This window comes from Aquarana catesbeiana, linkage group LG06 (genome assembly GCF_042186555.1).
Source record: "Aquarana catesbeiana isolate 2022-GZ linkage group LG06, ASM4218655v1, whole genome shotgun sequence".
In the NCBI taxonomy this organism is placed as follows: Eukaryota; Metazoa; Chordata; class Amphibia; order Anura; family Ranidae; genus Aquarana; species Aquarana catesbeiana.
This window is the reverse complement of record NC_133329.1, coordinates 234,166,407-234,190,350: the sequence shown is the minus strand read 5'-3', so window position 1 is coordinate 234,190,350 and position 23,944 is coordinate 234,166,407. Positions and strand designations below refer to the sequence as shown.

The 23,944-nt window shown below is 41.9% G+C and overlaps 1 protein-coding gene across 3 annotated transcripts in view; it reads left to right on the top strand.

Annotated features, from left to right (window-relative positions):
* The window catches only part of DHRS7B (dehydrogenase/reductase 7B), a 197,754-nt gene that overhangs the window by 43,829 nt on the left and 129,981 nt on the right, over nucleotides 1-23,944 (top strand). For all 3 annotated transcript variants that reach the window (XM_073633061.1, XM_073633059.1, XM_073633060.1), the window contains exons 2-4: nucleotides 7,068-7,249; nucleotides 8,782-8,897; nucleotides 16,721-16,931. In XM_073633061.1, the coding sequence (XP_073489162.1) occupies nucleotides 7,068-7,249; nucleotides 8,782-8,897; nucleotides 16,721-16,931 (509 nt within the window). The remainder of the gene's footprint in view (nucleotides 1-7,067; nucleotides 7,250-8,781; nucleotides 8,898-16,720; nucleotides 16,932-23,944) is intronic.

Genomic DNA, 23,944 nt, shown 5'->3' with positions numbered 1-23,944 from the left:
ATTCATAGCTGTGGGCGGAGATGGGTAAAGCACGTTGTTACTCTGGCACATTGGCGACTCTTCAGCCAGGATTTCAGAGTTGTCAGCTCTGACACTGGTCCCCTGTGCTGTATCCACATATTCTTCCGAATTCCTCTTCCATGGCGGCTGGTATCTGTACCTCTCCTCCAGCTATCTGGACCTTGAATCCAGGTTTAGGTTTGGATGTCCCAGACTGCAGGAAGCATCCCACTACTTGCCACCAAGGTGATGGAACGTCCCACACTCTGCTTGAGTGCATCCGTCAATATTCCGCTTCCTCCAGTCTGAACATAGATATCAGATTAGGGCTGCAACTAACTATTATTTTTATTTTTTCGATTAATCGGATAAAATCATTTAAAAAAAAAAAAATTGTTTATTTAAAATAATAATGACAAAACTGAGTGTTACACTCAAACTGCATCACAACATAACTATTAAAGTAAATTCCTCATTCATTACTGACAATGCAGTGAGGGGGCTGGCCCTTGCTGCAAGTTACCACAACACCACTATCCTGTATTTTTTAAGATCAAAGATACAACTATGTTGGTGTCCCTTGTTAATTTTACATTGTATTTTTTAAAATGTAACTGCCTATTCCCATACTGTCATTTTAAGTAAAAGACATAGCCAAGTATTATTCTCCCCAATTTTTTTTATTGTGCATTAAAAAAAGAAAACCAAATTAGGCATGCCATCTGCCAATAGAACTTAACCAAAAAGTGCATTCTATGCATCCAAAAATATATAACATATACCAAATCAAATCATTATTCAACCAAAAAAATAAAATAAAAGCCTCATGCATGTGCCCTGCTTCTTAATATAGGAGGTCAACAGTGCCAGGAGTTGGTGAAAGCAGGGGTCCGTCATCCGGAGATAATTCGAAAATCATCTGGATTATTCTCCTGGAGCTCCCGCGGCAAAGGCATATGACATAATTGGTCACGATTTAATAAAGCAACCAATTTTTGGTCCTCCCCCTTCTCCTCCCCCTCCTTCTCCTCCCCCTCCTTCTCCTCCCCCTCCTTCTCCTCCCCCTCCTTCTCCTCCCCCTCCTTCTCCTCCTCCTGCCTCCTTCCTCCCCCTCCTCTTCCTCAACATGGCTGGTTGACGAACGACCGTTGAGAAACGAAATGAAAAACGTGAATCAACATTCACCGAACTTCTACTAACACGGTATTAGCAGAAGGAGCACAAAGGGTGGCCCCTGACAATTGAACTTCCTCTTTTTCGACTCGTAGTACGTCACAACGTTCGTGTTTGTGGGCCGACAATTGTATACCATTTGTATGCAAGACAAAATCCAGGCACATGCCTTCGGACAAATGTCAGAGGTTTTGTCTGCGGAAAATCCAATCTTATGTAGGAGGCTTAAGTCCGTAGGGTTCAATATTGAGTTGGCCCACCCTTTGCAGCTATAACATATTTAACTCTTCTGGGAAGTGTGTCCACAAGGTTTAAGAGTGTGTGTATGGCAATGTTTGACCATTCTTACAGAAGCGCATTTGTAAGATCAGGCACTGATGTTGGACAAGAAGACCTGGCTTGCAGTCTCTGCTCTAATTCATCCCAGGCCAGTCAAGTTCCTCCACCCCAAACTTGCTCATCCGTGTCTTTTATGGACCTTGCTTTGTGCACGGGTCCGAATCTTTTGGTGGGTGGGTGGGGGGGTTATGGCGCGGGGATGAGCGAGTTTGGGATGGAGGAACTTGACTGGCCTGACCTCAGTCCAATAGAACACCTTTGGGATGAATTAGAGTGGAGACTGCGAGCTAGGCCTTCTTGTTCACATCAGTGCCTGACCACACATATGCCCTTCTGGAAGAATGGTCAAACATTCCCATAGATGCACTCCTAAACCTTATGGACAGCCTTCCCAGAAGAGTTGAAGTTCATGTGTGTGTAAAAGCAGGCGTCCCAATACTTTTTGGTAATATAGTGTATTTGGATATGATCTGCCTATGTACAGTATGTATGGTCAATTAAATCAATATGTTCAATGAAGTCTTAGTTTTGCCTCCCTCCTCCTTTGACTATGTTTTATGATTTGTATTACAACCTTAAGAAAATTGCTTGTGAGAATTGTAAGAAAATAGAGACGAGTCAAGGAGATGTATAACTCAGGGACCCTGGCAAAGAAAACTGCCTATAAAATTACTATCTGTAGTCTGACCCGATAGGGTCAATAGGATTGTAAACTTAGACTTGTTAACCACTTCATCCCTGGAAGCATTTAGCCCCTTCCTGACCAGAGCACTTTTTGCGATACGGTACTGCTTCGCTTTAACTGACAATTGCACGGTGGTGCGATGTTGCACCCAAACAAAATTGATGTCCTTTTTTTCCCACAAATAGAGCTTTCTTTTGGTGGTATTTGATCACCTCTGCGGTTTTTATTTTTTGCGCTATAAACAAAAAGCATCAATTTTGAAAAAAAAAAAATTTTTTTTTTTTTTTTACATTTTGCTATAATAAATATCCCCAAAAAATATATAAAAAACTAATTACTGTCTCAGTTTAGGCCAATATATATTCTTCTACATATTTTTGGTAAAAAAAAAATTGCAATAAGCGTATATTGATTGGTTTGCGCAAAAGGGGATAGATTTATGGCATTTTTATTATTATTATTATTATTATTATTTTATTAGTAGTGGTGGCGATCTGCTATTTTTATTGTGACTGCGACATTATGGCGGACACATCGGACACTTTTGACACTATTTTGGGATCATTGTCAGTTATACAGCAATCAGTGCTTTAAAAATGCACCGATTACTGTATAAATGACACTGGCAGGGAAGGGGTTAAACATTAGGGGGCGATTAAGTAGTTAAGTGTGTCCTAGGGAGTTATTCTATCTGTGGGGTGGGGGGGAAATGGGATACCGCTGACATGACAGTAGATCCCTTGTTTACATAGGCATCTCCCCGTTCTGTCACTTGGTAACACGATCAGAGTACGCGGCGGGTGGGCGTGCGTGCCCACAATGCCACGTCTTAAAGGGGATGTACAGGTACGCCCATATGCGCAGCCGTGCCATTGTGCCAACGTATATATCGTTGTGCACTGGTTGGCAATTGTACTTGCCTAGGTGGATGCAGCATCAGTCTGATGCTGCAGCTGTCCCCTGGTGCCTCTACACTGAGAACCGAGCAATTGATCACCCCTTTTCTTGGTTCTCACAGCTCTCCGAGCAGAGCGCTGCTGACTGTCAAACAGCAGATCTCCGCTCTGCTCTCTCCTCGCTCACTGGAGCGCTGAGCTGTGAAGGGGCGGGGAGCGGCCGGCTTAGGCTCTCAGCGGCTCGCTGGGAGGCTGAGACAGGTGTCAGTCCAGGCACCTAGGGGATCCAGACTCCCCTTGTCGGGATGACGCAGTGCCTGGACTGTTTTCTGTGATGTCAGCAGAGAGTGGACTTCAGTCGAAGGCTACAACTAACGATTATTTTCATAAACGATTAGTTGGCCGATTTATTGTTTTGATTAATTGGATAATAACCTTAAAAAAAGTGTGGTGTATAATTTAATATGTAAAGTTTAAAAAAAAAAAGGGCAATGTATCCACTCTGAGAATAACAGACAGAAGAGATATACTGTATGTACTATTGGAGGTTGAATCTGGTAAATATCATCAGACTCAGATCACATTTTTTATTTAGACCCCTTTCACACTGGGGCGCATATAATGTGCCCTGCTCCCACGTAATGTGCCCTGCCCTCATGTAATGTGTCCTGCTCCCACGTAATGTGGCTTGCCTCCATGTAAAAGTTTACTTTAAATGTAATAGTAATGCCTTCTATTACCTCCAGTCTATCAGCCTCCACCTTCTCTGGGTTCAGATGCTGATCTTCCTGCACAGTTTTTAAAGTATTTTTTTTAAAAACAAACATGTTATACTTACCTGCTCTGTGTAATGGTTTTGCACAGAGCAGCCTCGATTCTTCTCTTCTGGGGGCCCCCACTGATGCCTGTGGCTTCTCCTGCCTTTAGAGTGACCCAATAGCAAGCTTCAAATTATAGTATAGCGTGCCCCTATAGCAAGGTAAAAAAAAACTTCTGCCTTTTAGACCCGCTCAGTTCCTGCCCAGGACTACATGTTCCATGAGGCATTGCTCCTCACACATTCACATTCGGCCGGCCGATTAATTGATTAGGAAAATAGTTGACAACTATTTTCCTAATCGATTAGTTGTCGATTAATCGATTAGTTGTTTCAGCTCTACTTCAATCCGCTCTCTGCTGAAAATGGGTCACAGGAGTGCAAAACGAATTGCACTACTGTGATCCATAGGAGAAGCCCAGCCAAACGAGCTTTGGCTGGACTAATTCTTTAATTAGTATTTGGTTTTTGGACTGTGGTGTCCCCTTTTCCACGCTTCTCCCTAGTCTGTTGATGATTAATAGTGCAATGATAAGACTTGATCCTAGTACTGTACAGTTTGACATTTATAAGAGTTTGTACAAAATGGGAAAAATCAGTTTTGGTCTTTTGGTCATTTAGGATCCTTTTTTTTTTTTTTTTTTTTTTTTTTTTTATTTGATTGCATTTTACATCTTTGAATATTTTGTGATATTTATTTAGATTGTTTAAGTAGGTAGGCTTCCCAGGTGGTGGAAGATTGAATGAACAAAGGAAGAGTAAATTAATCTTTTCCTCTTTCCTGTTTTTCTCGATAGTACTTAACGCATTGCTGTTCATTTACAAGATGGCTGTGATTAAGGCTTTTTAGCAAAAAAGCGTTACCGGCCTTGTCACTGTCAAATGGTGCAAAGTTTTAACCAAAGGATTTGAAGTTTATAGCCAGGCTTCATCATTTTTTGCTTTTGGATGAATGTGATGGGCATGCAGGAATACAGCCATTGAGCCGACACTAGCTGACTATAGACTACATTGCCTCAGAGGTAGAGCTTGTTTCTATTATATATTGTACTGGCATCCATACAACTTGAGGTGTGTGTGTGTGTGTGTGTATATGTATATGTGTGTATATATATATATATATATATATATATATATATATATATATATATATATATATATATATATATATATAATCTCCACACAGTGGAGACGGAAAGTATTCAGACCCCCTTTAAATTTTTCACTCTTTGTTATATTGCAGCCATTTGCTAAAATCAATTAAGTTCATTTTTTTCCTCATTAATGTACACACAGCACCCCATATTGACAGAAAAACACAGAATTGTTGACATTTTTGCAGATTTATTAAAGAAAAACTGAAATATCACATGGTCCTAAGTATTCAGACCCTTTGCTCTAATACAGCCATTAGTCTTTTTAGGAAAGATGCAACAAGTTTTTCACACCTGGATTTAGGGATCCTCTGCCATTCCTTCTTGCAGATCCTCTCCAGTTCTGTCAGGCTGGATGGTAAACATTGGTGGACAGCCATTTTTATGTATCTCAAGAGATGCTCAATTGGGTTTAAGTCAGGGCTCTGGCTGGGCCATTCAAGAACAGTCGCGGAGTTGTTGTGAAGCCACTCCTTCGTTATTTTAGCTGTGTGCTTTGGATCATTGTCTTGTTGGAAGGTAAACCTTCGGCCCAGTCTGAGGTCCTGAGCACTCTGGAGAAGGTTTTCGTCCAGGATATCCCTGTACTTGGCCGCATTCATCTTTCACTCGATTGCAACCAGTTGTCCTGTCCCTGCAGCTGAAAAACACCAACAGCACGATGCTGCCACCACCATGCTTCACTGTTGAGACTGTATTGGACAGGTAATGAGCAGTGCCTGGTTTTCTCCACACATACCACTTAGAATTAAGGCCAAAAAGTTCTATCTTGGTCTCATTAGACCAAAGAATCTTATTTCTCACCATCTTGGAGTCCTTCAGGTGTTTTTTTTTAGCAAATTCCATGTGGGCTTTCATGTGTCTTGCACTGAGGAGAGACTTCCGTCGGGCCACTCTGCCATAAAGCCCCGACTGGTGGAGGGATGCAGTGATGGTTGACTTTCTACAACTTTCTCCCTCTCCCGACTGCATCTCTGGAGCTCAGCTACAGTGATCTTTGGGCTTTGGGTTCTTCTTTACCTCTCTCACCAAGGCTCCTCTCCCCCGATATCTCAGTTTGGCCGGACAGACAACTCTAGGAAGGGTTCTGGTCGTCCCAAACATCTTCCATTTTAAGGATTATGGAGGTCACTGTGCTCTTAGGAACCTTAAGTGCAGCAGAATTTTTTTCGTAATCTGGGCCAGATCTGTGCCTTGCCACAATTCTGTCTCTGAGCTCTTCAGGCAGTTCCTTTGACCTCATGATTCTCATTTGCTCTGACATGCACTGTGAGCTGTAAGGTCTTATGTAGACAGGTGTGTGGCTTTCCTAATCAAGTCAAATTAGTATAATCCAACACAGCTGGACTCAAATGAAGGTGTAGAACCATCTCAAGGATGATCAGAAGAAATGGACAGCACCTGAGTTAAATATGAGTGTCACAGCAAAGGGTTGAATACTTGGGACCATGTGATATTTCAGTTTTTCTTCTTTAATAAACCTGCAAAAATGTCAACAATTCTGTGTTTTTCTGTCAATATGGGGTGCTGTGTGTACATTAATGAGGAAAAAAATTAACTTAAATGATTTTAGCAAATGGCTACAATATAACAGAGTGAAAAATTTAAGTGGGTCTGAATACTTTCCCTCCCCCTGTAGGTATTTGGACTGGCAACCGAGAAAAATCGGACGAGAAGTCGTCCGATTTTCGGATCGTGTGTACGGCTTAAGTCTTGGAGAGCAGCCCTCATCCTTGGAAAATTTGCTCTCTTAAAGTTAAGTGTTTTTATATTTCCCGTATGTGTTTGTTGCTTACAGCTAACGCTAAATGAAATCATGTTATGGTCACTGCTACCCAGATGTTCTTTTATATGAGTATTGGTAATAAGCTCTGCATGGTTTGAGATTACCAGGTCCAGCAGAGCATCATTCCTAGTATACATATACACATTTTTAAAAAGTGTCCTTTTTGTACACGTGTTTTTGGTATTTTCAGCATAACATGTTTTTTATTTTTTAACAGAAAGGGCCTTTATCGCTCTAAATTCAGGCTGATGGACTTGACATCATGGGTGATCATTCCTTTCCTTATTGGCAGTATTGGAATCTATAGTCTGTTCAAAGTCTTACAGAAGCTACGTAGTAGTGCTTATGTCCAGGATGCCGTGGTTGTTATCACAGGTGCCACCTCTGGCCTGGGCAAAGGTAAACATGTGAACAGAGATTTTACAGCTTGTTCTGAGCACCCTGGGGATTAAAAATGATTTCTAATGATAGTTCTTTTTAAATTCAAGCAAAATGCACCTGAAAGCATTGCTGCGTGTTCCCATTTAGAAGATAACTAAGAGAAAAAGAGGTAAATGGCCGCACACCACCACAGAGCTGATGCAAAACAGATACTTAAGTATAAAACCAAACGGCTGCACCCCTGTGTCGATTTAAGCTTTTACCCCCTCCTGCCGACCATCTTGGCACAATACATTTAAAATCATTAATTGGTAAGCTGACATACCAAAAGATATTTGTGGTAAAAAATATATACTTTTAATGTAAAAGGAAAGAGACCACAAAAAAATGAGAATAAATAGGGAGACACACACATAAAATATATATATAATATAATTATTCTATATCACATTAAAATCTTTTTTTATTTATTTATTTTTTTTGTATATCACAAATTTATTTTTGGTATGTCTGCCTACTAACGATTTTAAATGATTGTGCCAAGAAGATAAGCAGGAGGGGGTTAAGAGCTTAAATCGACTGCAGCCGCTTGGTTATATATTTAAATAGCTGGGCTCCTGATACTCTGTTATGAATAAGCACGTGATTTGAGTGTGAAACGCGTCAACAGCTTCTGTACTGACTGTGAAGATATTAAAGTATCCGTTTTGCATCAGCTCTGTAATGGTGTGCGGCCATTTTACCCTTTTTCTCTTGGTATATGCGGTGACCAGCCGGAGCGGGCAGCTACATGGAACTGTAGCCAAGTGACTCACCTGAGCAGTATACATACCTCATTTGAGAGCGAAGATAACTACAGGAACTTGATAGCATTGTATTTCCACATTTACTAAAGTATGTATGTATTTTTATTTTACTAGCAGGATGATTCTATGACCATCCCCAAAGCAATAGATTTGTGCATAGATTTTTTTGTAACATCTTAAATGTTGTATAGACCACAAAGAGATGTTTTATTCAAAGTGTATCTAGACCCAAAACTTTTTTATTTTAATCTAAATTCAGAACCTTGATTTCAGCCCTGAGGACCACTGTCCCTAGGGCTGAAAGTCAGAGATAATCCAACATTTTGAGTTATTGCCAGAACATGAATAAATGGGAATCTTTTAATGGGTCATTTTGTTTCATCACATTGGAAAGTTTTCCTCTAACCTTCTGCTTTGTTTATCACCTCTCTAATGGTACACAGGTGGGAAAAATCAGGGGAGTTTAGCTGTTCCCGTACTATCCGAAAAGGAGGGGGGGGGCACAAACGTTTTGGCTTAAAGTATACTTCATCGTGTGTGTGTGTGTGTGTGTGTGTGTGTGTATGTATATGTGTGTGTGTATATATATATATTATATTTATTATATTATACACATGTACATATAAAAAAAAAAAAAAAATTTTATTATTTTTTTTATTGGGTCTTCTATATGATATAAACATTTACAATAAAATGTGTTGCCGTGTACTTTGTGACAATTCTCATAGCTTCTGTTCTATCCAGAATGTGCGAAAGTATTTTACAAGGCTGGTGCTCAGCTTGTTTTATGTGGACGTAGTGAAGAAAGACTTAAGGACCTAATAAATGAACTGAGTCGAATGCCAAAAGGTACCATGCAAGTAAGTGTGTCTTTTTTTTTTTTAAGTGATAGTTTTTTATGTTTTTTATTAGCTTAAGTAACAAGGCCAGCTATATACAATACTTTGTTTCTGGTCTAGGAAAGAAAAATCTGGACAGCAGTTCATTCTTGCTGGTGCTAAAAGTTCAGATCCTGATTCAAAATGATTCTCTTTATTTTATTGATTTTAATGCCTGTTGATCGTTCCTTCTCCTTGTCACTTCCTGTGGAGTCTTTCTATGTCATTAACAAATATGGCTCTCCTTGTTTACATATTTCATTACAAATTCTACATGGTTTATGAAAACTGATGCAGCCATAATCTGGAGCAGGTGTGCATGGTAACCAAGCAGCTTCTTTCTTTAATTTTGAACCTAGGTTCACATTGCGAACCGCATGTGAAGCCCACAGGAATCACGCTGCATTACTGTGCAAATCACAAGCAATTCTGTGCGGTGCGATTTGAGCCCATTCATGTTTGATTGCTCAAATTGCTCAGTATCAAAAAGTTGCAGGCACCTTTTTTTTGCCGCACTGGAATCAGATAGCATGGGTGCTTATTACCATGCAATCCGGTTCAGGCAAATGCACTAAGTTTGCATCCTGCTTTTGGGGTGTTACCTTTTACTTGACACCTGCGCAATTGAGGTGTGGGAAACCCACGTTGCATCAGTGTGAACCTGGACTCAAAGCTTACCTGAACAAGCTGAAGATCAAAGCTGAATGGTTGCCACTGACAGCTGCTTCAGATTCTGGTAAAAACTCCCACTGTGTACAAAAGACGCATGTATTGAAATATTTACAAGCCAAACCCATTGACGTGTTTATCTAAAACGCTAAAGCGATATTTTTTTTTCTTACATGTATACTGCAAAGTAAACTGGTAAACCTTACAAAAATGCAAAAAAAAAATGGATAAAATCATTATCACAAATCACAAAATCAAGTTTCTCTATCTAAAAATATAAGGAAACATTTCTGCATAAATAGTATATACATACACTACTGTGCAAAAGTTTTGGCAGGTGTGAAAAAAAATTGTGGTAAATTAAGAATGCTTTCAGAAATAGAAGTGTTTAATAGTTTATTTTTATGAATTAACAAAATGGAAAGTAAGTGAACATAAGAGAAATCCCAAACCTAATCCACATTTGGCGTGACCACCCTTTGCCTTTTTAAAACCACTTCAATTCTTCTAGTTACTTGCAGGCAGTTTTTGAAGTAACTTAGCAGGTAGGTTGTCGCAGACATCTTGGAGAGCTACCCACAGATCATCTGTGGATGTAAGCTACCCCAAATCCTTCTGTCTTTTCATGTAATCCCAGACAGACTCGATGTTAAGATCAGGGCTCTATGGGGGCCAAACCATTACTTCTAGGACTCCTTGTTCCTCTTTACGTTGAGGACCGTTCTGAATGACATCTGCTGTATGTTTGGGGTTGTTGTCCTGCTGCAGAATAAATTTGGGGCCAATCACCCGCCTTCCTGGTGGTATGGTATTGATGAATACGTCTGTATTTTTCAGAATTGAGGACACCGTTGATCCTGACTAAATCCCCTCCAACTCATTTGCAAAAGTGCAACCCAAAGCTTGCAAGAAACCTCCTTCATGCTTCACTGTTGCTTGCAGACACTCATTATTATAGCGCTCTTCAGCCATTCAGCAAATAAACTGCCTCCTGCTGCAGCCACATACAGTGGGGCAAAAAAGTATTTAGTCAGCCACCAATTGTGCAAGTTCTCCCACTTAAAAAGATGAGAGAGGCCTGTAATTGTCATCATAGGTATACCTCAACTATGAGAGACAAAATGTGGAAACAAGTCCAGACAATCACATTGTCTGATTTTTTTTTTTTAAAGAATTTATTTGCAAATTATTGTGGAAAATAAGCATTTGGTCAATATCAAAAGTTCATCTCAATACTTTGTTATATATCTTTTGTTGGCAATGACAGAGGTCAAACGTTTTCTGTAAGTCTTCACAAGGTTGCCACACACTGTTGCTGGTATGTTGGCCCATTCCTCCATGCAGATCTCCTCTAGAGAAGTTATGTTTTGGGGCTGTCGCTGGGTAACACAGACTTTCAACTCCCTCCAAAGGTTTTCTATGGGGTTGAGATCTGGAGACTGGCTAGGCCACTCCAGGACCTTGAAATGCTTCTTACGAAGCCACTCCTTCATTGGTGGTGTGTTTGGGATCATTGTCATGCTGAAAGACCCAGTCACGTTTCATCTTCAATGCCCTTGCTGATGGGAGGAGGTTTGCACTCAAAATCTCATGATACATGGCCCCATTTATTCTTTCATGTACTCGGATCAGTCGTCCTGTTCCCTTTGCAGAGAAACAGCCCGAAAGCATGATGTTGCTACCCCCATGCTTCACAGTAGGTATGGTGTTCTTTGGTTGCAACTCAGCATTCTCTCTCCTCCAAACACGAGTTGTGTTTCTACCAAACAGTTCTACTTTGGTTTCAGCTGACCATATGACATTCTCCCAATCCTCTTCTGGATCATCCAAATGCTCTCTAGCAAACCTCAGATGGGCCTGGACATGTACTGGATTAAGCAGGGGGACACGTCTGACACTGCAGGATCTGAGTCTCTGGCGGCGTAGTGTGTTACTGATGGTAGCCTTTGTAACGTTGGTCCCAGCTCTCTGCAGGTCATTCACTAGGTCCCCCCGTGTGGTTCTGGGATTTTTGCTTACCGTACTTGTGATCATTTTGACCCCACGGGGTGACATCTTGCGTGGAGCCCCAGATCGAGGGAGATTATCAGTGGTCTTGTATGTTTTCCATTTTCTAATTATTGCTCCCACAGTTGATTTCTTCACACCAAGCTGCTCGCCTATTGCAGATTCATTCTTCCCAGCCTGGTGCAGGTCTACAATTTTTGTTTCTGGTGTCTGACAGCTCTTTGGTCATCACCATAGTGGAGTTTGGAGTGTGACTGTTTGAGGTTGTGGACAGGTGTCTTTTATACTGATAACAAGTTCAAACAGGTGCCATTAATACAGGTAATGAGTGGAGGACAGAAGAGTCTCTTAAAGAAGAAGATACAGGTCTGTGAGAGCCAGAAATCTTGCTTGTTTGTAGGTGACCAAATACTTATTTTCCACCATAGTTTGCAAATGAATTCTTTCAAAAATCAGACAATGTGATTGTCTGGATTTGTTTCCACATTTTGTCTCTCATAGTTGAGGTAAACCTATGATGACAATTACAGGTCTCTCTCATCTTTTTAAGTGGGAGAACTTGCACAATTGGTGGCTGACTAAATACTTTTTTGCCCCACTGTATTTCAAATTTTGATTCATTAGTCCAGAGCATCTCCTGCCATTTTTCTGCATCCCAGTTCCTGTTTTCTTACATAGTTTAGTCGCTTAGCCTTGTTTCGAATTTGGAGGTTTGGCTTTTTGGCTGCAATTCTTCCATGAAGACCACTTCTGGCCAGACCTCTCCAGACCATATATGGATGCACGTAGGTCCCACTGTTTTCTACCAGTTCTGTGCTGGACATGTTCCGATGTTGAGTAAGCATTATGTGTCTCATCTGCTGCATTAAGTTTCCTTAGCCGACTACTGCGTCTACGGTCCTCAACAATTCCCATTTCTTTGTGCTTCTTCAAAAGAGCTTGAACAGCACATCTTGAAACCCCAGTATGCTTTGAAATCTTTCCCTGAGAGAGACCTTTCTGATGCAATATAACTACCTTATGTCTTGTTGCTGTGCTCAGTCTTGCCATAGTGTATGACCTGTGAGATGAAACTGTCTTCCACCACCTCACCTTTAGTGGCAGAGTTTGGTTGTTCCATATATATGTTTTGCAGAACATGCTTACTTTACTTTACAGCATTTCTTCACACCTGCCTAAAACTTTTGCAAAGTACTGTATTTAAATAGTAAGATAAGGTGACCCACCACACCAACTTGGGGAAACCTTGCAATTTATTAGAGGATATGTGCACTTTAAAAAAGTAGGTAAGCTTGGCCTGATCACTTGCAACCTCCAGGGACATGCCACATGTCCCAGCAGACTGCAGGACCTTAAAATCGCAGCACAATGGGGAGCTGGCTGTGAGACATCAGGAAGCCCCAGCTGGCTCGCACATCGAAGATGGTGGCACCAGGGGTCTGAAGCCCAGCAAAGAATCTACTCAATTGAAGATAGCCCTAAACTCCTAGGCTGACTTAATTTTTTATAACCGGACTGAATTTCCTCTTGAATAATATTATTAGCTTTCTAATTTGACTTGTTCACCTCTACCCGAAATGAAAGCACTATTTTGTACTGAGGTCTGTATAATGGCAATATTGCTATTGCTTTAATCAGTAGCAAAGAGGTGGCTAACCAACAGAAAACAACAATCACAGATCAGATGGCTTCAGTGCTGAAATGTTTACAGCTGAAATTCGGGGGGCGGGGGCGCAAGGAATGGTCATGGAATTTAACAATCTGTTTGTTTATATCATTTGTTATGTATTCTACAATAAAATATTTCAACTAGTTGCCCTTAAAGTGATTGTAAACACTTTTTGAAAAAAAATAAACAGGTTTATACTTGCCGTCTCTTCTCGGGTCCCCCACCAGCACACTCTGCTCCACCTCTTCTTGGTGTGTCGCTATAGGAACCCACTTCCTATTGTGGCAAACCTGTGTGCTTAATCACGAGCCATGCTGCCTATGTCCATGGACACAAACCACCCAGCCCCACCCCCACTCCCTCGCCACAGGATTCTACTGGTTCAGCAAAACCTGTGAGACGTGTGGACAGGCACGGTGCTGGATTGAGTGAGTGGTAGGGGGATATGCTTTTACCTAAACATTTTCTATCTTAAAGTGAGGAATTCATTCAGATAAAAATGTTTAGGCTTTAGAACCACTTATGTTTATGTATCTTGCATATTTGTTCCTAATTACTGAGCAGTTGGCATTTGCAGAATAACAGGCAAGCAATGGCAGCTCATATGTTACTCTAAGGAAAGGTTCTGGTCTAGCTTGGATCAATGTATGTACAGTGCATCCGGAAAGTATTCACAGCGCTTCACTTTTTCCACGTTATGTTACAGCCTTTTTCCAAAATGTTTTAATTTCAATATTTTCCTCAAAATTCTACAAACAATACCCCACAATGACAATGTGAAAGAAGTTTGTTTGAAATCTTTGCAGATTTATTAAAAATAAAAAACCAAAAAAAAATAAATCACATGTACATAAGTGTTCACAGCCTTTGCCATGACACTCAAAAATGAGCTCACCCTTGAGATATTTCTACAACTTGATTGGAGTCCATCTGTGGTAAATTCAGTTAATTGGACATGATTTGGAAAGGCACACACCTGTCTAATATAAGGTCCTACAGTTACCAGTGCATGTCAGAGCACAAACCAACCCATGAAGTCCAAAGAATTGTCTGTAGACCTCTGAGACAGGATTGTATCAAGGCACGGATCTGAGGAAGGGTACAGAAAAAATTCTGCACCATTGAAGGTCCCAATGAACAAAGTGGCCTCCATCCGTAAAATTAAAGTTTCGAACCACTAGGGCTCTTCCTAGAGCGGGCCGCCCGGCCAAACTGAGCAATCGGGGGAGAAGGGCCTTAGTCAGGGAGGTGACCAAGAACCTGATGGCAGAGTTCCAGAATTTCTCTGTGGAAAAAAGAGAACCTTCCAGAAGAACCACCATCTCTGCAGCACTCCACCAATCAGGCCTGTATGGTATAGTGGACAGACGGAAGCCACTCCTCAGTAAAAGGCGCATGACATCCCACCTGGAGTTTGCCAAAAGGCACCTGAAGGACTCTGACCATGAGAAACTTCTCTGGTCTAATGAAACAAAGATTGAACTCTTTGGCCTGAATGGCAAGTGTCATGTCTGGAGGAAACCAGCACCCCTCATCACCTGGCCAATACTATCCCTACAGTGAAGCATGATGGTGGCAGCATCATGCTGTGGGGATGGTTTTTCAGCTGCAGGAACTGAAAGACTAGTCAGGATCAAGGGAAAGATGAATGCAGCAATGAACAGGGACATCTTTGATAAAAACCTGCTCCAGAGCATTCTGGACCTCAGACTGGGACGAAGGTTCGTCTTTTTCAACAGGTCATTGACCCTAAGCACATAGCCAAAATAACAAAGCAGTGGCTATGAGACAACTGTTAATGTCCTTGAGTGGCCCAGCTAGAGCCCAGACTTGAACCCGATTGAACATCTCTGGAGAGATCTGAAAATGGCTGTGCACTGATGCTCCCCACCCAACCTGATGGAACTTGAGAGGTCCTGCAAAAGAAGAATGTGAGAAACTGCCCAAAAATAGGTGTGCCAAGCTTGTAGCATCACACTTTAAAAAGACTTGAGGCTGTAATTGGTGCCAAAGGTGCTTCAACAAAGTATTGAGCAAAGGCTGTGAATACTTATGTACATGTGATATTTTTTTTTTATTTGTTTTTTATTTTTAATAAATCTGCAAAGATTTCAAATAAACTTCTTTTAAGTTGTCATTATGGGGATTGTTTGTAGAATTTTAAGGAAAATGAATTAAATCCATTTTGGGATAAGGCTGTAACATAACAAAATGTGGAAAAAGTGAAGTGCTGTGAATACTTTCCGGACGCACTGTATGCATATGCCATACCTGTGGGATCCCTGTGGAAGCTGGAAATTACTGTAGTGGTCTTCACCACTACTACAGTGATCACTGCTATCTTCGGATCCTGCGCTTAACGGCTGCCCTACAGCATAGTGAACACGGGGTTGCTCTCTCAGCATAGAACGTTGGGTTTTTTTTTTTTTTTTGGTCGAGGTGGTGTTTGTGATGTCATACCCCAACTTTCCAACTTTTACATCCAGTGAATGCCTTGCACTCACAGAAAAAATGCAAGGCATTCTGGAAATGGGGCTGTGTGGGAAACTTCTAGTGGTTCCTATGCAGAATGGCAGCCACTCAACATGGGACCTAGAAGACAGCGGCAATCATTGTAGTAGCAGTGATCCCACCGGTATGGCATATGCATACTCGCGTTGTAAGCTCCTTGAGGGTAGGGACTACTGTGAATGTACAATGTAAATGTAAAGCGCTGCGTAAATTGACAGCGCTATATAAGTACCTCAAATAAACAAAATAAAAATGAATCTAGCCTGGACCAGTGTAACTCTGCAATAAAATCCGCACTTGGAATTTGGCTTTAAGTTTACCTCCTTTCCTCCTTTTGCTGTGGTGTTCTGTCTGTCCTTATCTGCTTTGCTGAAAATGCATATTTAGGGCCCTTTTCACACTGAATGCTGTTGGGTGCATTTTTAACTGCACTCCAATTGCATAGACGGCCCAAAATCAAGGTGATTTTTTAGGCATAGTTCACAACATGCTGGTGCAGTTCAGCACGGTTAAAAAAAAAAAGAGCATGCTGCATTTTCTGCACTGCAAATGCAGAGAACGCAATACAAATGCGCTAAAGTACTCTTCAAACACACAGCACTGCGCCCCTTTAATCCAAGAAAGCCGAAAGTATTAAAAAAATGCTGTGCTAAATGGAGCGCAAAACGCATTCAAGCGCACATCAAGCATGCTTCAAATGCATGTAAACATGTAGTTAACACGCAGCTATGTGCAGAGCTCAGTTAGTTGTCCGTCTCAGAACTACTTCTCTCTCTATACAAGTATAAAGAATTCAATAGCAGCTTAAGAAAAGTTGAGCATAAAAGGAGGTCAAATGCAGGTTTTTGGAAACCTCTGTACATACTGTATATTCCTTGTCTGAAACTGGTAGGTCTGTTTTTTGCGAAAACACTCTAATGGCTGTAATTTTGTCCTTTTTGCACCATAGATGTATAAACCACAAATGGTAATATTTGACCTCTCAGATGTAGAGGCTGTAACCAGCGCAGCCACTGAGATTCTTCAGCTTGCGGGAAAGGTGGACATCTTAATTAATAATGCAGGAATTAGTTATCGTGGCACCATTCGGAACACAAAGATTAGTGTGGACAGGATGATTATGGACACAAACTATTTTGGGCCAGTGGCTTTAACTAAAGGTGAGTAAAGTAGGTTTGAATTCCTCAAAATTATTTATTTACACTATTAATTGTGAAAAATGTCTAATTTTAAGGCTTGATTTACAACTTTGCAGCTGCATTCTGTGTCTAGGGCAGCCCATTCATTTTAATGGGCTGTCCTACCTGCAGAAATTTGGGAGAACCCTCTTACCCTTTTTTTTTTTTTTTTTTTAATTCATGCACAGAACCGCATGGGTTTTCGAGTGCTTAAAAATGCAGGCATCCCGGTGCGTTCCCGATACGCAATAATGTGAACCTAGCCTTAATGTGAGATGTGATGTTATTGAGCAGCTTTCCCTTTTTAACATGCTAAAAGATTTACTAAAGATAATTTTTTTTTTTTTTTTAAATAACAAACATGTTATACTTACCTCCACTGTGAAGCTCGTTTTGCACAGAGTGGCCCCAAACCTGGTCTTCTGGGGTCCCTTGGCGGCTGTCTCGGCTCCCCCCCGCAAGGACTCAACACCTTCATGCGAACTCTCTCGCATGGTGTTGAGTGCTTGTGGGCGCGCTCCCGTGATAAAGCCGGTGGCCATAGCCACTCACTGCATCACTCGGCCCCGCCCCCCTGGCGCGCCGTGTCATTGGATGTGATTGACAGCAGCGCGAGCCAATGGCTGCACTGCTTTTAATCCATCAACTGTAACCAATCAACGGCCAGGCTGAGCAGCGACGAGGATGTCGGGGGCGAGCGCAGGACTTTCAAGGAGTCAGGTAAGTAAAACGGGGGGGGGGGGGGCGTATTGTCAGATGTTTTTTCACCTTAATGCATAGAATGCATTAAGGTGAAAAAAGTTTTACCTTTACAGCCCATTTAAAGTCCTCATTCGGAGTATTTTTCCCCCTATTTCTTGTCCATGGCACTGGACATGTGTGCAACAGGGTGAATAGTCCCTCTAATGCCCCTTTGTTTTAGATCAGACAGCTGACATCTGCATGTCAGTGCTTGCTATCCAATAAAGTGTGTCTGTGCATTTCTTCACCCAGTTTTTAGCCCCACTTCACTTATGTCCGCCTTACTGCCCGCAGCTCTGCTTCACTTCTCCCCTTTTTGTCCTGTAGCCAGTGCAGTTATAATAAACTAAATATTTCACCTGACCTTGCCCCCGCTGACAGAATCAAGGTAATGTTGTGACAACAGAGCAGCAGGAATCTACCCTGTCATCAGCCGGACAAATTTTCTGACCTTTTCACTTTCAGATCAGCCTGCTTTTTTTTCTTTTTCCCTGCTGATGCCAAGTCGAGGTGATGCTGTGAGTAGTGACCAAGAAGCAGTGGTCGTCCTTACCATTGCCTGGACACTCACTACTACACACTGTTTTTCTTTCTTGTCCATTGTGGGAGACAGGCATTTGGAAACGGTCAGGTTATAGTGACCCCTTCAGAAGTTGGGTCCACTTACAGAAGGTTGGCAAACAGAAAATTGGGCCTGATCCCACATAACATTCCTCTACCCAGCATGCCTCAGTTTTTGCTAGTGTCTAGAGGTTGGATGAATTTTCTACAGCTCTGCTGATAAAGTTGATTTGTTTTTTGCTATGTTTTTTGTTTTTTTGGAATTTTATTTTTTGGTAACAGGACTCCTCACTACATTGCTGCTTGATCTAGTCTCTATATAGCAGATATCCATAAGAGCATTTTTTTTTTAATAAATTTCTCTATTGCTTTTTTTTAATATACATATAAAACACATAACAATACAATCAAATATTCAGACTCTATTTTGAGCTCATGCAGGAGCTTCTACATATTCTTTATTATATCCACATTTGCATGACATCAAGAGTCTCATTCTCCCCCATTAAACTCATACCTTGGTGTGATTTTTTTTTTTTACCCCCTCGCTTTCTTATCTTAAATTGCTTCATGTTACAGTGGGGATGGAAAGTATTCAGACCCCCTTAAATTTTTCACTCTTTTTGTTATATTGCAGCCATTTGCTAAAATCATTTAAGTTCATTTTTTTGCTCATTAATGCACACACAGCACCCCATATTGACAGAAAAACACAGAATTGTTGACATTTTTGCAGATTTATTAAAAAAGATAAACTGAAATATCACATGGTCCTAAGTATTCAGACCCTTTGCTCAGTATTTAGTAGAAGCACCCTTTTGATCTAATACAGCCATGAGTCTTTTTGGGAAAGGTGCAACAAGTTTTTCACACCTGGATTTGGGGATCCTCTGCCATTCCTCCTTGCAGATCCTTTCCAGTTCTGTCAGGTTGGATGGTAAACGTTGGTGGACAGCCATTTTTAGGTCTCTCCAGCGATGCTCAATTGGGTTTAAGTCAGGGCTCTGGCTGGGCCATTCAAGAACAGTCACAGAGTTGTTGTGAAGCCACTCCTTCGTTATTTTAGCTGTGTGCTTAGGGTCATTGTCTTGTTGGAAGGTAAACCTTTGGCCCAGTCTGAGATCCTGAGCGCTCTGGAGAAGGTTTTCGTCCAGGATATCCCTGTACTTGGCCGCATTCATCTTTCCCTCGATTGCAACCAGTTGTCCTGTCCCTGCAGCTGAAAAATACCCCCACAGCATGATGCTGCCACTACAATGCTTCACTGTTGGGACTGTATTGGACAGGTGATGAGCAGTGCCTGGTTTTCTCCACACATACTGCTTAGCGTTAAGGCCAAAAAGTTATATCTTGGTCTCATCAGACCAGAGAATCTCATTTCTCACCATCTTGGAGTCCTTCAGTTGTTTTTTAGCAAACTCAATGCGGGCTTTCATGTGTCTTGCACTGAGGAGAGGCTTTCGTTGGGCCACTCTGCCATAAAGCCCCAACTGGTGGAGGGCTGCAGTGATGGTTGACTTTCTACAACTTTCTCCCGACTGCATCTCTGGAGCTCAGCTACAGTGATGTTTAGGTTCTTCTTTACCTCTCTCGCCAAGGCTCTCCTCCCCGATAGCTCAGTTTGGCCGGACGGCCAGCTCTAGGAAGGGTTCTGGTCGTCCCAAATGTCTTCCATTTAAGGATTATGGAGGCCACTGTGCTCTTAGGAACCTTAAGTGCAGCAGAAATTTTTTTGTAACCTTGGCCAGATCTGTGGCTTGCCACAATTCTGTCTCTGATCTCTTCAGGCAGTTCCTTTGACCTCATGATTCTCATTTGCTCTGACATGCACTGTGAACTGTAAGGTCTTAAATAGACAGGTGTGTGAGTTTAACCCTTTCATGACTAAGCCTATTTTTGAAATTTGGTGTTTACAAGTTAAAATCCGTATTTTTTGCTAGAAAATTACTTAGAACCCCCAAACATTATATATATTTTTTTAGCAGAGAATCTAGAGAATAAAATGACGATTGTTGCAATATTTTATATCACACGGTATTTGTGCAGTGGTGTTTTAAACGCAAATTTTTGGAAAAGTGACACTTTCATGAATTTTAAAAAATCCAAACAGTAAAGTTACCCCAATTTTTTTGTACATTGTGAAAGATGATGTTACGCCGAGTAAATAGATACCAAACATGTCACCCTTTATAATTGCACGCACTCGTGGAATGGCGACGAACTACGGTACCTTTGAATTTCCATAGGCGACGCTTTAAAAAATTTTTACGGTTACCAGGTTTGAGCTACAGAGGAGGTCTAGGGCTAGAATTATTGCTCTCGCTCTGACGATCGCGGCGATACCTCACATGTGTGGTTTGAACACCGTTTACATATGCGGGCGCGACTTCCGTATGCGTTTTTTTTCGCTGCGCGAGCTCGCGGGGACAGGGGCACTTTAAAAATTTTTTTTTTTTTTTTTTATTTATTTTATTTATTTTTGTACTTTATAAATTGTGTTTAAAATTTTTTTTTTTTTTTTTTTTACTTTTATTGCTGTCACAAGCAATGTAAACATCCCTTGTGACAGTAATATGTGGTGACAGGTACTCTTTATGGAGGGATGGGGGGTCTAAAAGACCCCCCATCCCTCCTCTGCACTTCAAAGTATTCAGATCGCCGAAAACGGCGATTCTGAATACTGTGTACTTTTTTCAATTCGGCGCCATTGGCAGCCGAGTAAACGGGAAGTGACGTCATGACGTCGCTTCCGCATTTACAAGAAGAAGGCTGGAACGAAGCCGCTCGCAGCTTCGTTCCAGTCCGCCCCCAGCCGCCGAAGGCAGCGGAACGGACACCGGGCCTCCCGATCGCACGGGAGGCCCGGTAACAGCGGCGGGAGGCGGCGGGAGGGGGGGGATGTCCCCTCCCGCTCCTCCGGTATAACAGCCGAGCGGCTTTTAGCCGCATCGGTTGTTATACTCGGGTAGCCGATCGCCCGCTGAAAACAACGGTACCGGGATGATGCCTGCAGCTGCGGGCATCATCCCGGTATAACCCCGGAAAGCCGAGGCCGCATATATGCGTTCGGTCGGCGGGAAGGGGATAATCAAACACAGCTAGACTCAAATGAAGGTGTAGAACCATCTCAAGGATGATCAGAAGAAATGGACAGCACCTGAGTTAAATATATAAGTGTCACAGCTAAGAGTCTGAATACTTAGGACCATGTGATATTTCACTTTTTCTTTTTTAATAAATCTGCAAAAATGTCAACAATTCTGTGTTTTTCTATCAATATGGGGTGCTGTGTGTACATTAATGAGGAAAGAAATGAACTCAAATGATTTTAGCAAATGGCTGCAATATAACAAAGAGTGAAAAATTGAAGGGGGTCTGAATACTTTCTGTCCCCACTGTATTACCCTCTAAACTTTCCACACGTTCACTCCCGTCTATCTTCCTTGCCATATTCCTATTCCTATGTGTAGTCCATAGACTGTTAAGCTGCAGTTGTAGGATCTGCTATCCAACTAGACCATACTTTCTCATATTTATTTTATTTTTTCTATTACAATTTGTATCTTTAGATAGAGGTAAATTTACTATTTATTAGATAATTCCAAAAGGCTAGTGAAGGTAGAGCTGTTTTTTTCCAGTTCAATACACTTTCCTTTCTCGCATAGAAAAGTAGTAAGCTTATTTGTGTTCTTTGTCACTGTGTAGATATTTTTTTTCACTAATCCTACAGAACGTGGCAAATCACCACGTTCTGTTCTAGAGCAACAGACGAAACTGCCACGATCATGCCTATGACTCCTGCCCAGAACATGATAGCTGAGCAAGTCCAGAATTATATGGCCATCTCCAGCAGTTCTGAGAGTTTTAATGGGCTTAATTTATGTAGTCTATATGGTGTATAATGGGCTCTGTGTTATCTTAAATTGTATGAGTTTATCTCGCAGAGAGACCAGTGTCTGAAAGGGGAATCCCCATAAGTCTTCCCAATCCTCTTCCTCTAAATCTGGGATATCCCTCTGCCATCTTGATGAGCTCCCTCATCTCTGATAAAAGATACTGTCAAAAGGTGGGTATATAGAGCTGATATTGGTTTCTTTATTAGCTTCGTTCTAACTACTTGTGGAAATTGGGCAGAAAGGGTGTGAGAAAGTTGCATGTACCAAAAAAAAAGCTGGAATATTCCACTGTTGCATTAATCTTACAAAGAGTTTCACGTTTCTTACCTGCACTACCTGGTCTATAGTTTTTAACCTTAAATTTAGCCCAGGCTCTTGGATCTTAAATGGAACTCAATTGGGGCAATTGGGGACTCCCCCACGGGGGGGGGGGGAGGGTGTATTCAGGGATATTTTTCACAAGCTAGTCCGATTCTTCATGCCCTAATAGTTGTTACCATTAAGGGAGTCAAATTATACGGGGCTTTCAAGCCTCTAAACAACAATGCTATGCTTGAAGTGCCTCAGTGAAATGAATCCCCTCCGCCTCTAACATTGTAGAAGGATTATATTTATTTGGATTTAACCATCCTACTGCCGTTACCAGCTGTGCTGCCAAATCATATTTATGTAAGTCTGGAAAGACCAATCCTCCTTGCTCCAGAGGGTACATAAATGTGGTAAGTTTATATCTAGGTGACTGGTTCCTCCATAGAAATTAAGTAAAAATACTATGAAGTTGTATAAAGAGATATTTTGGCAACCACTGGGGACAATTTTTGAAATGCAAGTCCCTGTTGGTTGATTCCTCTCAGTTCCCATCCTGCTGACGCCCTTCATAATAGAGATGTTAAAGGCCAATTTTCCCAAAACGTCTTCCAGGACCGCACCTGAGAGATCATGGCTCCTCCTCCCCACAGGAAACACCTCATCAATCAAATCTTTATCAGGAGGCCACCAGGTTGCTTCCATCAGTTTTTTGTGTTTCCTCCAGCCGGAGGAACACCTCTGGTGGGAGCCATGATCTCCCAGGGCTTTCCTGGGAGACAAAATGTTCTCACCTATCAGTTTTTTTTGCTAGGAGAGTGATCCTCCCACTTGCCTCTTGCTGGACGGTCCCATGGGCTCCCTCTCCCCCTTCCGTGCTCGGGGAGAGCCTGTACTGCCTGGGAGTGCTGCCCTTTTTACTTACAGATGGGCAGTTTGCAGTGGTCCCCTGCTGGCCACTTGCATCACGGGACAGTGGCGGTGCAAGGCTGAGCAGCCGCCATTGTTCTGGTGGCTGAGGAGAGTCCTCGGCCACATCCTGTGCAGTGTACAGGAAGAGACAGCACTTCCGGGTCGGCCGTGCGGCGTCATTTCCGGCTGCAAGCGCAGAGGGAGAGGGCAGGGTCACCTGGTGCCTTTTTAAAATTCCGGGTCAGCGTGGTGGCATTTTTGAGTCCGGAACCGGCTTTCTTTCACCACTCAACTGCAGTGCACTCTGCTATGGAGGACAAAGCAGCGGATAGCAAGGCCAAGGTAAGGGACTGTGTCCTTTGGTTACTTTTGGGCCGTTTTTCTCCTGTGGTTTTTTTTTTTCACCCCCCCCCCCACCTCCAGTGAGAACTCTCCCTGGGAATGTGTAATGCAGTGGCTAGTGGGTTAGCACTTCTGCCTAGCAGTAGGGGACTCTACAAAATGTGGTGGCAGCTTGCTTGGGCACAGGGAATTAAGACGTTTTTCTTTGTGCTGTGGAGCAGCCTTTTTAGCATGGTC